Source organism: Ranitomeya imitator, chromosome 5, assembly GCF_032444005.1.
Source record: "Ranitomeya imitator isolate aRanImi1 chromosome 5, aRanImi1.pri, whole genome shotgun sequence".
Lineage (NCBI taxonomy): Eukaryota > Metazoa > Chordata > Amphibia > Anura > Dendrobatidae > Ranitomeya > Ranitomeya imitator.
Genome location: NC_091286.1, coordinates 547,530,560 through 547,548,904, shown reverse-complemented (window position 1 = coordinate 547,548,904; position 18,345 = coordinate 547,530,560). Strand labels below are relative to the sequence as shown.

The 18,345-nt window shown below is 42.6% G+C and overlaps 1 protein-coding gene across 1 annotated transcript in view; it reads right to left on the bottom strand.

Annotated features, from left to right (window-relative positions):
• Nucleotides 1-12,540, bottom strand: part of CLSTN2 (calsyntenin 2) — a 1,726,577-nt gene extending 1,714,037 nt beyond the window's left edge. The window contains exon 1 of the mRNA XM_069727627.1: nucleotides 12,203-12,540. Within this exon, the coding sequence (XP_069583728.1) occupies nucleotides 12,203-12,269 (67 nt within the window). The 5' untranslated portion in view covers nucleotides 12,270-12,540. The remainder of the gene's footprint in view (nucleotides 1-12,202) is intronic.
• Between the last annotated feature and the right edge of the window lie 5,805 nt (nucleotides 12,541-18,345).

The following is an 18,345-nucleotide window of genomic DNA, read 5'->3' as shown; positions in this document are numbered from 1 at the left end:
CCCTGTCACTAATTACTCGCCTCTTGGCAATGGCAGCGGAGCCTCTGATTGGCTGGGGAATAGAGGATTCTGATAGTGTTAATCATTCCAGGACTGGGAGGAAGGTGTAATACAGTATGTGATAGGAGCGTCAGAAAATACTTAGGTTTTAGAATTAAAGCAGAATCCTAGGTGTTTTCCAGAACACATTGTATACATGGGGATATTGATGCAATGAGATTAACCATTAAAAAAAAATGAAGAACTCAACACCACAAAACAGATGTAGCAGTGCTGAAAGTACTATTTAAGCCCTCATTCACACGTCCAAGTTTTAAACACGTACTTGAAAAAAGGACCCATAAGGTTTTTCTATCAGTGTATGGTCCATGTAACTATTTTTACCAATAGGGTCATCAGTGTCTGGACCATGTGCCCATTTTTATCATCAGTGTTTGTCATCAGTGTCTCCATTTTTACCATCAGGGTGCCATCAGTGTTTGGTCCTTGTATCCATTTGTACCATCAGTTTATCCATTACTACTATCAGGGAGTCATCAGTATTTGGTCCATGTGTCCATATTTGTCATCAGTGTTTTGACCATGTGTCCATTTTTACCATGAGTGCCATCAGTGGTTGGTCCATGTGTCTATTTTTATCATCAGGGTCATCAGTGTTTGGACCATGTGTCCATTTTTACCATCAGTGTCAGTGTTTGGACCATGTGTCTATTTTACCATCAGTGTCAGTGTTTGGACCATGTGTCCATTTTTGCCATCAGTGTCAGTGTTTGGACCATGTGTCCATTTTTATCATCAGTGTCAGTGTTTGGACCATGTGTCCATTTTTACCATCAGTGTCAGTGTTTGGACCATGTGTCCATTTTACCATCAGTGTCAGTGTTTGGACCATGTGTCTATTTTACCATCAATGTCAGTGTTTGGACCATGTGTCCATTTTTACCATCAGTGTCAGTGTTTGGACCATGTGTCTATTTTACCATCAATGTCAGTGTTTGGACCATGTGTCCATTTTTACCATCAGTGTCAGTGTTTGGACCATGTGTCCATTTTTATCATCAGTGTCAGTGTTTGGACCATGTGTCTATTTTACCATCAATGTCAGTGTTTGGACCATGTGTCCATTTTTACCATCAGTGTCAGTGTTTGGACCATGTGTCCATTTTTACCATCAGTGTCAGTGTTTGGACCATGTGTCCATTTTTACCATCAGTGTCAGTGTTTGGACCATGTGTCCATTTTTATCATCAGTGTCAGCGTTTGGACCATGTGTCCATTTTTATCATCAGTGTCAGCGTTTGGACCATGTGTCCATTTTTACCATCAGTGTCAGTGTTTGGACCATGTGTCCATTTTTTCCATCAGTGTCAGTGTTTGGACCATGTGTCCATTTTACCATCAGTGTCAGTGTTTGGACCATGTGTCCATTTTTACCATCAGTGTCAGTGTTTGGACCATGTGTCCATTTTACCATCAATGTCAGTGTTTGGACCATGTGTCCATTTTTACCATCAATGTCAGTGTTTGGACCATGTGTCCATTTTTTCCATCAGTGTCAGTGTTTGGACCATGTGTCCATTTTACCATCAATGTCAATGTTTGGACCATGTGTCCATTTTTACCATCAGTGTCAGTGTTTGGACCATGTGTCCATTTTACCATCAGTGTCAGCGTTTGGACCATGTGTCCATTTTTACCATCAATGTCAGTGTTTGGACCATGTGTCCATTTTTTCCATCAGTGTCAGTGTTTGGACCATGTGTCCATTTTACCATCAATGTCAATGTTTGGACCATGTGTCCATTTTTACCATCAGTGTCAGTGTTTGGACCATGTGTCCATTTTACCATCAGTGTCAGCGTTTGGACCATGTGTCCATTTTTACCATCAATGTCAGTGTTTGGACCATGTGTCCATTTTTACCATCAATGTCAGTGTTTGGACCATGTGTCCATTTTTACCATCGGTGTCTTCAGAGTTTGGACCATGTGTCCATTTTTACCATCAGTGTCAGAGTTTGGACCATGTGTCCATTTTTACCATCAGCGTCAGTGTTTGGACCATGTGTCCATTTTTGCCATCAGTGTTTGGGCCATGTGTCCATTTTTACCATCAGTGTCAGTGTTTGGACCATGTGTCCATTTTTGCCATCAGTGTTTGGACCATGTGTCCATTTTTACCATCAGGGTGTCATCGTTATTTGGTCTGTGTATCCATTTTTATCATCAGTGTGTCCATTTTCTACCATCAGGGTGTCATCCGTGTTTTTCATAGATGGATGGATAAATTACAAAACTTCCACTGTTCTGTATGTGATTTTCACGGACCCATAGATTTTATTGGCCCTTTTCATCTCTATTGTGGTAAAAAAATATGGGCACTTGTATCTGTGAAAAAAAAGGATACAATGCGTATGTGCAAAATGGACATGTGATCGAGGAACTAGTCCGAGGAGGATTGGTACAGTAGCTTTGCACACTTTAATTCTGCCATCACTAGTAGTGATATTTGCAGCATGAAAATAACCTGCAGTGATCGCATTATTCTGTAGAACATTGTTACCATCAAAATAAATTATTGCGTCATTTTATTAAAATGTTATGTCACCACATGGGCGGTATATAAAGATTACATCAAACAAGTGCATTGTTATTGGTCATCAGTAACAAAGTCCAAATGTGCTGATCAATCAAAAATGGATTCAAGTCAGCACCTTGTTTACAACGACACATCAAGATCACGATAATTGGATCTCATGTCAATTCATCATTCAATTTTTCAGTAAAAAGTAATTTATCACCTATATTTTAAATAACTCTTTGTTCTTACTGACTTTAATATCGTTTTTTTTAGTTTGGATGACTCAGTGGTTAGCACCGTTGCTTTGCAGTGCTGGGATCCTGGGTTCTATCCAAGGACTAAGGACACATCTGAAAGGAGTGTGCATGTTCTCCCCATGTTTGTGTGGGTTTCCTTTGAGTAATCCGGTTTCCACCAAAGATATATTAATAGGGAATTTAGATTGTGAGCTTCAATATTAATCACTGTAATGTATGGCTCAATATGATGGTGCTACTTAACCACACTTCGTAATAATTGTTATTTCATTTTACATTATTAAAGGACGACCACCTTGCCAAGCTGCTATTAACAGTAGATAGAGATACAGCATGCTTTAAAGGAGCAACAAAGATCGTAATACATAAGATTTGACTTGTTTAAATATCAATCTTCTTAAACATAAAACCTTGAGTTATACAGGAGGTCATACTCTTATGACATATTCCCTTAAACGTATAATAATTCTACTGAAACACTTGGCGTGGTCCAAAATATAAATTAATTTTCATCCTAAATTCCTATCTATTTAGTTCCATAATCTAAACAATTTTGTAACATACTTTAATTAAAAATGTCCTATTCTTCAATAACTACATCATCTAACTGCTTTTCTTTTTTTCTCCTTCCTTTTGATGATGTTTCATTTGAGAATCCCAGTGCAAGTTAGGATACTCACAAAAGCATCATCAAGGAGGAACACACACTGACAGTGCGCTCTGTTGTCAGCTCGTTACTGCTAAGGCCTCTTTCACACTTCAGTCTTTTGTCGTCAGTCTGAAACCGCCATTTTCCTCAAATAGCGGATCCGCCATTTTTTTGGGCGGATCTGCTACTTTCCCATAGACATACATTAGCGACGGATTGTGACGGATGGTCGTCCGTTCCATCCGCCATGTGATGGAGCTGTCGAGATTTGACGGACGTCATCTAGACATTGACGGACATTATAACGTTTTTTGTCTGCGCCGAAATGGCGGTTCGCAACGGATCCGTCACGTCCGCCATTCCATAGAATGGCCGCCTATGGGCGACAGATCCATCGCGACCGTCATTTGGCTGATCCGTCGACCCAATCCGCTTTTTCAATTGCGCATGCTCCAAAAAGTAAATACTTTTCCCAGACAACCCCCAAGTAATGGATCCGTCAAAAAAACGGATCCGTTAGAACCGTTTTCTCAACAATTGTGACGGATCCGTCGATGCGTCACTGTCGGAGCAGACTGACGCCAAACAACTGAAGTGTGAAAGAAGCCTAATCTGAGCCGGTGAAAGAGTGCACTGTCACATTACGCAGTGCCTCGCCTAATTCTGAAATGAAGGTCACTGATGACACTTTATTTCAGGGAGGAGGCAGGGGCTGTGGCAGTGACGGCAGCCTCCGCCCGCTGATAAGCTTTGAGTACCCCAGCATGCACTGGGATTCTCAAACAAAGCATCATCAAAAAAGGAAGAAAGGGAAAAGTTAGATAGTGTAGTTAGGGAATTTTTAATTAAAATGTATTAGAAAAAAGATTTAGATTCTAGAATTAAATAGATCGGGATTTAGGATGAAAATTAAGTTATATTTTGCACCACCGTTTTAACTCTAAGAAAATATGTCCCAAGCTTCCTTCTCCCTATGAGAATGGTAAACATGGGATTGCCGTCTTCTCACTAAGTTATCATTTATTTTTATTCAGTCTTCTCATGTTTGTTGCTGTCTGACTGTGTGGGAAATAAAACATGTCTGTGCATTCTGGAGAAGCAGTCTGCTGTAAACTGATGAGACTTTTAATTAACTCTTCAATGCAAGCAATGGTGGTCGCTCATGCCGGGTGTCCAAAGAGGGATAAAAATACATCAGCCGTGACCTGCACATTCCACTGGGTAAAAGAACAAAACTAATATATATTCCATCAAGGAAGTTACAATTTTTTATAGCTTTTGACATTTTTTACTCCAGTCTTTGATAAAAGCACTGATAAGGGTTGCGCCAAATGAAAAATTCATCACGGCTCCAGTACATTTGTACGTGTGACACACATACTGGATCTTACTGATACAAACATGCAATTTCAGGTTGAGTAAATACCATGATCGTTTCCTTATATAAAATATTCATCACCTTCCCTGGTTTCCACCTTAACTAGACAGTGAAACTTTGCCTGCGTTGTCCCTTTTAATCTAATAGTTTATGCTGACATAACCCTCTGGATTTTAATCATCTGTCCCAGATATGAGTTACTATTTCTTCTTCTGAAACTAGGAAGAGTGAAAAATGGAGTCATGCATCAAACCCCTTCTCCTCTGCTCCGTATTGACTTATTACGGCATGCAGATCCCACGATACCTTTCTTGACTGGCAAATGTCTAATGGCGTGAAATAGATCAATGGATTGATATGCAGAATGTTCTGGAAAGGATTTATGGAATGTCCAAAGTGGCACAAGCACTATTCACACTGATATCTTGGTAGATGAATATTAGAACAATAACATAGTAGAAAAAAAATATTCTTCACCTCTGCTAAAAAATTGTTATACATTATATTATCTGTTAACAGGAAAAATTATGGAAATATCTATATGCTATGGGGGTGGGTGGCATCTTGGCTTCCAAAGCTTCATCGTACCCCTCCCCACTAGATTTGTCTCGCTCTACAGCAGCAGGACACAAGTTGAAGAGACGTTTACTGGGAAGAGTCCGCACTTATCTCGTGACAGCCCGTGGGCATTTCAATATTAGAGGCAGGACATCTACAAATAGGAAAGGCTTTACAGTCCTCCCTGGGGTGCTGGATACAATGGCATACAGTAGGAAATATACACAGTCTCATATTGTCAATTGCCCGAGGAGATTATATATATATATGTATATATATATATATATATATATATATATATATGTATATATATATATATATATATATACACACACACACACACTGTAGGGCTGATTTGCGGATCACTAGCACAAACTACCAGAAGCATACTGACAAATATTAGTCATGATAGCAAAAAAGAAAATATACGATGCTAATAAGCCATACTGCAGCGCTATGGCTGCTACCTGCTAATGGCTAAATATCACATCTAGCATTCGCAACTTATAAATTAAGGGCTTTGGAAATCCATATATAGCTGTGAACATTGCCACCTCTGAATGGGTTATACAAGATTAGAAAATGGAGATAGTTTCGTCCTAAAACAAAAAAAAAAATGCAAATCAGCCCCATATAATTTACAGAAGCAGTCCATAGAAATCAAGAAAAAAGCTGAATGGCATTAAGAAACAGGTGAGTACTCACTGTTTGAGCAGATTTAGCAGAGTCTACAACCCCACCAATCGGTAATCCAATATGGCATGCTTGCTTGAAGAAACATATGTGGAAATCCAAATAGGGAAGAAAGTAGCAGAACCACAAATCTTCCGATAAAAAAATCTTTGTCCTTTATTTCAACGTGCTGTGGACATGGTTACAGAGGGCAGGATAGTTGTGGAACAAGCTGGTTAGGTTAATGGACTCCGGCCGTAGTTTTTACACTTCAGTAAAAACAATGCCGCCATTTCCTAAAATACCCTTTAAAGGATTTCTTCAATTTAGACATTTATGATTTATCCATGGGAAATCCTATTAATTTTAGATTAGTGGAGGGGCGTTCCTCATTGAGGATATCAGAGCTCCTCCACCAAACCTCTGTAGATGTAAGCAAACACATAAAGGTGAGTAAATGATATACAATAGTTGTCCAGTAGCCATATCAGTAGCCCATGGCTGGCGGACCAGACCAAACCTCCTCCTATCTGTCTGTATGCCTGGTTTTTCGAATTAGTAGACTGCAGCATGACACGCGCAAGACGTCGTACCCAATGACATTGTGCGGAGCCAACTAAACAGAAGAACCGATGATGCCAACAGGTATCTTTAGCTCAACTCTACAACAGGTCTCTGAAAAGTTTGGAACTAGCCGAGTAAGCTGTTTTTATGGCACCATGAGATTAATAGAAAGGCATTAAGAAAGCATTACACTTGGGGTCAAAGTCAATGATAATGATAAGATCTATTACCTAAACTACTATAAGCCATTCCCTGATACTGTATGAAGGGGGTTGCCTAAGGGAAGCGTATTTTCTTTGAAAGGACAAAACTGTCTCTTTATAAATATTCACCAACAGAACATAGTAACATAGTAACATAATTAGTAAGGCCGAAAAAAGACATTTGTCCATCCAGTTCAGCCTATATTCCATCATAATAAATCCCCAGATCTACGTCCTTCTACAGAACCTAATAATTGTATAATACAATATTGTTCTGCTCCAGGAAGACATCCAGGCCTCTCTTGAACCCCTCGACTGAGTTCGCCATCACCACCTCCTCAGGCAAGCAATTCCAGATTCTCACTGCCCTAACAGTAAAGAATCCTCTTCTATGTTGGTGGAAAATCCTTCTCTCCTCCAGACGCAAAGAATGCCCCCTTGTGCCCGTCACCTTCCTTGGTATAAACAGATCCTCAGCGAGATATTTGTATTGTCCCCTTATATACTTATACATGGTTATTAGATCGCCCCTCAGTCGTCTTTTTTCTAGACTAAATAATCCTAATTTTGCTAATCTATCTGGGTATTGTAATTCTCCCATCCCCTTTATTAATTTTGTTGCCCTCCTTTGTACTCTCTCTAGTTCCATTATATCCTTCCTGAGCACCGGTGCCCAAAACTGGACACAGTACTCCATGTGCGGTCTAACTAGGGATTTGTACAGAGGCAGTATAATGCTCTCATCATGTGTATCCAGACCTCTTTTAATGCACCCCATGATCCTGTTTGCCTTGGCAGCTGCTGCCTGGCACTGGCTGCTCCAGGTAAGTTTATCATTAACTAGGATCCCCAAGTCCTTCTCCCTGTCAGATTTACCCAGTGGTAACAACAAGTTACTACATATACAACCATTAATACAAGCAAATAAAATAAACACGAAACAAATATTGGAGGCTTAAAAGACTTTAATCAAGAATTATAGGATAAATCCCCATAACCAACATAACCGACATATCAAATTAAAAAGTAAGCGGAGCAAGTTTCCAAGACAAACTTCTAGCTCTTATCAATAAATATATATGAGGTAGACCTCCACTTATGTATGAGATATCTGTAGACGGAGGACAATATTTCTTTTGTATTATTCAGAGGAATGAATTCAATGTGGTGGAAGACATTTTACGCTATGACATTTGAATACACAATATTCAGACCAGCAGAATGTATTTCTGGAGAGAGATAATTGGTGACATTTTATGCAATACTCAGGTTGACTTCACTTCTGTTCTGTAGTTTCTATGAATGGAAACCATGATACATTACCCAGAGACGCCCATAGATTTTTAATGAGGTTCCGGTGCTCCTGCAGACAAACTGTGCTGCTGTGAGGGGCAGCCAGGGCCGTAGTCATGGTCCGCATAGGTATCTGCTTTAGCACACCCTGACCACCTGCATCACAAATATACAGTCCCACTGTCTCACTTGCCTGGTTCTCGGAGGCCTCCCTTAGACACAGAGACACTTGTTGCTTTGGTCTGGACTCTGCCACATAAAGAGACAGAGTCCAATTCCAACTTTAAACGTCGAACTTTACTCATTATCAATCGCATCAACACAGAGTTCTGCACCGTTCACATCCTTCACTTTCCCTGTGCTCTTCCCTATGTCCTTTAGTTTGTACCCAGTTCACTCCACCTCAACCGATGCTGCAGCATCCTCTCCATTCAGCTTAACTACATTCAGGATTCCCTTGTCTGTTTCACCCCAGACATGAGGGCATCTGCCCATGTAGAAAGTTGCCACATCTTAGAACGACCTGCATACTTATACTGCTGCACTTCTGGCCCACTGGGCCTGGACGGCTGGGCTCTTTGCTTATAACATTACAGAGCTAACTGCCCTGACTGAGCTCTATGGCCCCTACTAACTAGGAACAAGAAAACCCTCGATCTTATCCAAGGTTGGCTCCTCCTATGTAAACTATATACACTTTTGTACCCCCATCTAGCTTACCTACCTTGAGGTACTGTACTTTCCCTATCTACACAACATATAAATATGGGGACGGTGGCACCTCAGAGCTCCAGCTTACATCCAGGTAATATACACTTGTTTTTTGGTCATTTACACAGACCCTTTTGCTTAGGTTCTAAGTGTGGCATACAGCCCTAACAGTTTTCTGTCAAAGCCAACAGATTTTCATTCCGTTTGCATCAATTACTTAATATTGTTCCTTTTCATGTCGCATCAACATATTCCATAACGCTTTACAGTCTTCATTCACTAGAATTTATAGCTTACTGTAATTGATAATTGAGTAGCGTAATTGCTGACCAGAGAAGAGCAGCTTGTTAGAAATACACATTTCCAAGCTTTGATGAATCTTCCCCTAAAAATTCGAGTTGCTGTGAATTAATTCAAGAGAGATCATTAGACTTGAAGTCGACCCTCCACAGATCACTCTGCTCAACTCTACTGCTGACAGATTTAAAGCACCGCTCCAGTGTTTTGGTTTTTTATTCCAGTGCTGGACCTGTGCTACTAATGTAAGACCCCTACACTTAGTCTTATACTTGTACCATCCACCATCTTCTGGATTGCTGGAGGGAGTCAGAGGTCACTTTTCAATACAAGTCTGTCACAGACTAACACTGAGAGCTGGTGACCATTACCTCTGATTTCCAGTCACTCAGAAGTTGGCCGCACGGGACCACAGTGATGCCGGGAAGTCGTGAAGATGGTTGGTGATGAGTATAATATTAGGTGCAGGCATCTTATGTTACCAGCACTGGAGCGGTGCATTAATTATGACTTTATATTTCATCTTGTGAGTGATTTTAACCAAGAGTCCACAGATAAAATTGTATCATGATGTGCTAGGCATTGATAGATCAGTCACCAGCAACCAAGGGATGGTTTCCATGTTGTACATGGTAAATTGAGAATTGAAAAATAAAAAAGGTACAAAGTCATGCAGATCATATATAAAAATGTCCTGTTTCTTAACTTTTAGCCAATATAACAAGGGGTTTGAATATCCTTAAGATGCAGTATGTAAAAAAAATGTCACGTCACATATTACGGTATATCACAACTCATATCACGTCACCCAAAATATAAAATCAAATGTATTTTATGTGTCATTTTATTTCATATACGTTAGATGAGAAAAAAAATAATTACCAAATTACAAACTTTTTCTTCATTTACCATAATAGTTATTGACTAGTCAAAATCTGTATACGAGCGTTTAATGACTCCGCCAGCAATCATCTGTACAATATTCCCAGGACTTTTCTCTAATAATATTTAATCCCATCATATTAACATGGAGCAACATTTGGCTCCGAACACTCGAGATGTCTAATCTCTCTTCCGAAAGCTCATATGGGCTGTCATAATCTTACAGCAGGAAGCAATGGGATGCAGGACCGACTAGCCAATAAAGAACATACATGAACATGCCGTATATGTAAGGGCATTAGAATGGGCCGGCAAGTGTGAAGGCATAAGCCAACATTCTTAAAGGTCAAGACACAAGCCGTAAATGGTGCAATTCATCTTGCTCTTATCTTAATTTCATTATTCTTGGCTTTATTATGACAAAACGTGTTGTGTTTCCATTTCTAAGGGCTCCTACTCACTTGCGCGAGACTTGGATGAGTCTCGCACGGCAATACCCTGGCACTGCACCTGGCACAGAGGAGCGGAGTGTGTGGATGTATGTACTCCTATGCGGCCGCACGCCCCGATCTGAGTGCCGGGTGCAGAGCTGGGTTTTAACATGCAAGACTCATCCAAGTTGCTCGCAAGTGAATAGAAGCCCTAAGACCAAGTGATAAACAGCTGAAATGATAAAATGCCATAGACACAAACCATACACAACACAGATCATAGATACAACGTCCTGTAAACTGCTGGTGCTTGGCTCACATTAGTGGACAAAAAAAGTCATTTCATTGGGATCCAGACACAGAATCACAACTTCTCTCCACTTTTTGTGCACTTGTAGACATTTACACACTGTAGGCTCACACTGAAGGATGGGTGAAGGAAGGCTTAGAAGAAGACATCCAGAAAAGGTCTACGACCACGATCACCTTGAGATCTTACACCACACATGTTCATACATAGTTATGAATGATCCAAGCAGGCTTTTTATTAGCTGGACTTTTGAAGGTTACTAGTGACCCATTAAGGACAGGTTATACCCTACTGTCTCAAAAACTACTGACTCCTCACATGTAGTTAAAGTCCAAGCAGGCGTAACTAATGCTTCACGCTCTACCCATACTCTAAGTCACGCTTTGCCAATCTTAAGTGTTGACCAAGTTGTAAACTTATTTTTAAGTGCGATTTGAATAAACCTCAAACTCTTTAGACGTTGATTACACCAGATCTTATATTATCATGCCATATTATATATCCATTCAACATCCATCAATCTAATGCACTGACATTATCTTGGGCAAAGCAGCAACTCCAAAGTACTATTAAGTTTCTACTTAAGTTACAGACAAAAATAAAAATCAAATCTTCAACATAAAAGGTGATAAGTGTTTAATTACATGTCAACATGCAAATGGAGCCATAATCCCAATCTCTGCCACATGTAGAAGGTCAAGAACAGACTATTGTCTACACGGGATTCTTCCAAATATGACTTTTCACCATTTAGTCATCATCGCTTATTAAGTGGAGCCTGCAACCATAGTACCGCCAGGTGGACCGTACTTAAGGTGCCGCACACACCTGTACAGGGAAAACTTAGCCAGAAAGATCACACTTCTACTAGCCACCAGTTTAAGACCTTGAAACCCAATTGCATCATCATGTATCAATACCAGGGGGATTTGGGCACTTCTTCGACTTAAAGGATGACTTGGTGAAATCTAACATTAACAAATCTTACACATATTAGTCCACCCCTCCACATTATAAGCACATATTAGTCCACCCCTCCACATCATAAGTGGTGTTCGCGAAGCCTTCCGATGGGTAGGAGGTTAGAAGTGAAATTGGGCTTCCACTATTCCAGGTGTGGGCACACTGCTGCACCGCCTCCATCAATCACAGAGCAGATACAAGCCTAGTTTACAAACACTCAGGACTTTATAGATCAGACTTTTCTGCTGTTTTCACGCAATAACCTTGAGGAGAGACACAAACGATTTCGATAAGTGAGAAATCTGGAATCAGATCCCATGAGCAACACAATCCAATCCTCCAAAAGTATCACAGGATGCAGATAACATGCAAGGATCATCTACAAGCATTGTCTACAGGAGACCTGGTCTACAGGAAAGTCCCAGAGCTCCTGCCCAGGGCTGAGCCTTCTTACCTTTAGTGGAGAGGACACTGTAGCCAACACCCAGGAAGAACACTGCTGTCACCCACTGAACTGACATCCTTCCGAGTGGAAAGGCAGAAAGTGCAGACAGAATCCCTTGCTGTAAAGCTGCTCCTGGTCATGCAAGATCACAGAGGCAGGCAGGCTGGTGATGTGGATGTAGCAGAGCTCCTTAAATCACAATGTAGGATAGTGCTCCTCCTTCAGCTGCTGCTATATTATATGCCTGTGCAGGGAGTGACAGAGGATCAGTGTCTCTCCCAGTCCCCTTGCTAGTGATGCCCAGTAATTCTCAGCTCTCTGCTGATATTTCTTCTTCAGATCTGTCTGATGGCAATTTAAATCCCCTGGAAAGGCTCTCTCCTGCCACCTAGCGGCACACGCTGTAGCTGCACAGCAGTAGAATGCATTCTATAGATTGCTGTCACCCTGTAAATTAACAGAGACGTCTGCAGAGTAATGGAACAATAAATATTGGTATCATAGAGGAGCATAGATGTTAGGAACAAAGAAAACATGAACTATGGAGGTAATCAACAATCAAGCTATGCATGTGCCCAATAAATTAGCTTATATTTCTGCATGTTCTGAAAACCTTATCGCCCATATGTGCAAAATTCACACTAATGATGTTTTATTTCCTAGTATGTTAGCAGAAATGTATCGCACCCATCTGTTTAATGGATTTCCAAGCGCACATCAAGCATTATGTAGTTAGCCTTATTATAGGTGTTTTCTGCTCAGTCCGGCCTCAACTATTGGAATAACGCGGCTGAAGAGATGAAGAGGGAACATTTTAAGGCTCAGTGCACCCTATGCCTGTGACCACTGTCTGGTGTCTACGTGTCACAGTACAAATAGAGAAATAGGAGCAGCACAGGCGAGCTGGTGTGAACAGGGGCCAACCGGAAAACATAGACGAAACTGTAAGGTTACACCCTGAATTGCTCAGGATGATGATTACTCTAGAACATTGAAACTGCATCACTGCCATAGAAAATGGGAAAACGCTATATAATGTGTATATGAAATATTCATCTGCAAATTGCTGTGAAAAATGACAGTACATTTTTTATAGTTTTATTTTTCTGGTTGGCGCCTGTTCACGCTAGCTTGGAGGTGCTGCTCCTTTTCTCTAGGTGTATCAGATCCTTTTTGGACTTGTGCACTCCTACTCCCATCAGCCTCAGGTGAGATTAAGTAGTTAGCGGGGCCTCTTCTGACCCATAAATTGTAGGCTTCTTGCCCAGGAGAGGTGACATATGAAGAGAGGGACCCAACAATGAAGGACGCCTTGACGTTGGCAGTTGGGCTCACATATATTGGCCAGTCTATGCGCTAAGTGCCTTCTTTTTACTGTAATTTTTCACAGCAATTTTGCAGATGAATATTTCATATATACACTATATAGCGTTTTCCCATTTTTTATGATTTATGATTTAAATGAAATGATTTTCAAAGTTCTAGAGTAATCATTCTTGGGAATTCAGGATATGACCTTCCGTCTGACAGCTGGATGAGCGCTCCAACATCAGTTCTACATAGTGAGCCATTGTAAAAAATATATGATTGTATATATATATATATATATCTTCTCCATTCTGTCAGTTTGTGAAAATTGGACTGCACTCTGATGTCATCCAAGTGCAGTCTGATTTTTTTCCACAGACTTTATGGATGGAAATCGTGCATGCTGTGATTTTCTTTTATCCTCGGACAGACTCAGTCTGAGGAAAAGAATGAACTTGTGCAAGTCGCCATAGAATAACATTGCTCAGAGTGTGATCTGATGTTTTGTCGGATAGCACTCGGACTGAAATTATGGCATGGCTGCTTCAGTAGAACCATTGTGTTCAGTGTGAAATCTATGCAGGGCATAAAAAGTAAGAAACAATGTGAGAATAATTGAAAAAGCCTGGGCCCCTCTGCCCTCTTTCCCCAGGAGTCTTAGGCTACTTTCACACTAGCGTGGTACTCGGCCCGTCGCAGTGCATCGGGCCGACGTACCTGTGGCACCCCTAGGGGTATTTGCCACAAAAATAGTTACTGACAGTAAGTACAAATACTAAAATAGCAAGACTGCACTACCACCTCCGGCCAGAAGGGGGAGCTCCAGAGACTCCCCTTGATCCATTCTGGTCTGAGAGAAGAAATGGTAGTTGGGCCAAGGAGCTGATAGTGAGAGGTCATACAGTTGAATCTCTAACAGCCCTGTGACTGTTACCAGGCCTAAATCACCGGCCTGAGGAGAAGAGGGATAGAGAAAAAGGACATTGTGAGAACCGGGTAGCATTAATCACTACCCAGAACAGGCGCAAAGACGGATACCGGATCCGTGGCTGTATTCATTATATATAATACAGCAACCGGAAAAACGTGAGGTGATATCAGCTTCACTAGGGTCGGATGCAGCAACAGACACAGAGTTCAGCGGTACTCCCAGAGGGGGTAAACCGATAAAAGGACTCGGGTTGCCCGTCGAACCAGGACCCGGAGGGGACAGATTGGGCCGGCAGCCAGTTCACATACAGCAGCAGGGCCACACAGAAATTGCGCACAATAAGAGGCGAAGACCCCGGCAGGGTCAAAGTAACTCAGAGTTCCCATACAGACTCCGGTGACAGGACTGGTTGTAAATCCTTTTATGTTAAAGTAAACTGGTTAAACGTTTCAGTGCCTCAGACTTTCATTTGGACAATAGCCATCTATCCAGGATCGAGATCGTCACCGCTGGGAGAACCTGCTGCTGATCAAGTAAGTGCCTGTCCCCTCATGATACCCCTTACACTGTGCATTGCCTGAGGCCACAGCACCGGGTCAAGCCACCCGTGACATCCCCCTCAAGAGACAGACTCCATTGGTCTGGTGCTGGGTATCCCGGTCTCCTGGGCGTCACAATTGGCGTCACGAACAGGATCTAGCCAGCCCGTATACCGGGTATTGTGTGCCGTGATTGGAGCCCAAAACTGTGAAAACTGGGATGAAAAATCTTGAAAATTGACTTTATTAAAGAAAAATCCATTCCCCATTGAAAACTATTGAAAGTGACTTTTCCCCATTGGTTATAATGGAGTAAAGATGGCCGCCATCCCCTGAGGTAATCACTTCATAACCGTTAGGCACGAGACTGTTAATTGAGCTACGCCATCACCTGAGCCCCAGTCTAACTGAAAAACTTCAGAATCCGCCATTACAGAGCGCGGTGGGTGGGAGCAGCAGGGGGCGTGTCATTGTGGGCGGCACCAAGCTGAGCGCTCTGACATCAGAGCAAGGGGAAAATCGATCCTGCTGCACAGCGGAACGAATCTACACTATCCCGACGGAAGCGGAGGACCGGAAGGGTCCGGATTAACTAAGGGGGCACAGTATGTCGCAGCACGGAGACGCCGCAGCACTCGGCAACGCTAATGCAGCTGAAAGACAGAGTGTCAATAGAGAGTCCGGCAGCGCAGCGGTGCAAGGAGTGGCGCCCATCATGCCGGTGCTGATGCCATATACCCCGGGTGGCCCATGGCTTCCAATGTATGAAGGTGAGCCTAATACCCTTGACGATTTCAGAGAAAAGATGCTGGCCCATTTTGACATGTTCCCTGTGGGTGAAGTTCAGCGTGTTAGTCTCCTGATGATGCAGTTAAGTGGCCATGCTAAGCGAGAAGTCACAGCATGGGCAGCTGATCTAAAAGGCACTGTTGAACGCATATTTGCTGGATTAAAAGCTACATTTGAAACCACGGCCAGCAGCAAAGCTAAAATACGATTCTTTAGTTGCAAACAAAAAGCTAATGAGGGCGTGAGAGACTTTGCCTTAAACCTGCAGGAAGCCCTTAAATCACTTACACTGGCTGAACCCATTTTTAACACCGGAGCGGATAAACTGCTAAGAGATCAATTTATTGAGGGACTCTACACCCCTTCTCACCGGGGGCATGTGAGCATGCTTGTTTTTAAGAACCCTGAATTGACATTTGCCCAATTAAAGGAGAGCGCTATACGTCTCCAGCTGGCAGAGGCACCTCGGGATCAGGATCCTGCGCAACCCATGGCAGAGGCACCTCAACAACAGGTAGTGCAAGTGACATCAGCTATTTCCGGGGCCATTGCTAAGCCCCTGGGGCCCAGTACTAATGAGGCTCTTCAACAAAAGCTTGACTCTTTAGCTGATGTTGTTGCTTCAAGGGCTAAAACCATGCAGGAGATGAGAGGACACAAGATGGAGTTGGCAAACTGTAGAGAGGATGTTCCATGGATGAGACCCCGGAGATACCCGACATGGAGAGGACGACCCCGCGACCGCTACCAACCGGATGGACAGCCCATTTGCCGCCGTTGCCAGCAGCCGGGCCACTTTGCACGAGATTGTGATTTAAACGGGAATCCCCTGGGAATGCGGGCCGCTTCGCAGGAATGAACTTTCAAGGCCCAACACCCTGGCACGACAGGTACATCGGAGGACGACCCATTATCCCTATCGTGCTGGACGGAATTCCCCTCAATGCTTTGCTGGACACAGGTTTCCAGATTTCATCTATACCGTATATCCTTTATAAGAGGTACTGGGCTGATGCAGATATTGATAAAGGGCCCTCTGATGTTGAACTAGATATATGGGCCAGTAATGGTAAGTTGGTACCGAAACTAGGATTCAGGGAGATGACCATAAAGATTGGTAAAGTAGAATTGAAGAAACAGGGTATAATTGTTGTTGATGTTGACCGGCGGAACTGTGAACCAACTGTATTGATAGGAATGAATGTGTTAGAGAACTGCTTTTCCGAAGTCATTTCTGTCTTACAGCAAATTGCTGAAACTGCCCAATCCTGCCAGCAGAGAGTTCTCCGGAGGGAAATAAAAGTATTGATGTTAAGGCAACAGGTAGAAGTTGCAGGTGGAGAAATCGGCAGTGTGAGGGTAAGTGATCCAACGTCTATTGTAATCCCACCAAAAACAGAAATGCTGGTATGGTGTAGAGCAGCCATTGGTACCAAGGGACGAGATTATCAAGCCTTAATAGAACCAGTGTACACCGACAGCAGGCCCACTATACTCACAGCACGAGGGATAGTCGAGGTACACCGGGGACGAGTGCCGGTACGACTTTTGAACTGTGGAGAGGAAGAGGTTACTTTGCCAAGGTATGCTACAATGGCAAAGCTATATACTGTTGACAACAATGCCATCACAACCATTGAGCCCTTAGAACCAACCTGTCAGGTGGAAGGCAATGGCTCAGATGGAGAAATGGAGGATTGGTGCCAACAGCTACACGTGGGCATAAATTCAACACCTACCCATCAAAAACAAGGGGTGTATAGGCTAGTGACGGAATATGAACAAGTCTTCAGTAAACACCCATTGGACTTCGGACGGATAGAAGGGGTAGAACACACAATCCCCACAGGTGACCATCCCCCAATAAAAGAAAGATATAGACCCATACCGCCCGCTCACTATCAATGTGCAAAAGATATGCTGAGGGAAATGAAACAGGCCGGGGTAATAAGAGACAGCTGTAGCCCCTGGGCGGCCCCTCTAGTGATTGTCAAAAAAAAGGACGGAACCATGAGAATGTGCGTAGACTACCGGAAGATTAATAACATCACCCATAAAGACGCCTACCCCTTGCCTAGGATAGAAGAGTCCTTAACTGCTTTGAAATCTGCTAATTATTTTTCCACCTTAGACTTAACAAGCGGGTATTGGCAAGTCCCTGTGGCTGAGAGAGATAAGGAAAAGACGGCATTCACCACACCAATGGGTCTATGTGAATTTAATCGCATGCCGTTCGGACTCTGCAACGCATCCGGTACCTTCCAGCGGCTGATGGAATGCTGCCTCGGACACAAGAACTTCGAGACCGTCCTCCTGTACCTAGATGATGTGATCGTCTACTCAAAGACTTACGAACAACACTTAATAGACCTGGCAGAAGTGTTCGAAGCCTTATCCAGGTATGGCATGAAAGTCAAGCCATCCAAATGTCACCTTCTCAAGCCAAAGGTACAGTACCTGGGACACATCGTGAGTTCGGAGGGAGTAGCACCAGATCCCGAGAAAATAAGCGCCATAAGGGATTGGCCAAGACCTACCAGCGCAAAAGAAGTGAGACAATTCCTGGGATTGGTGGGTTACTATCG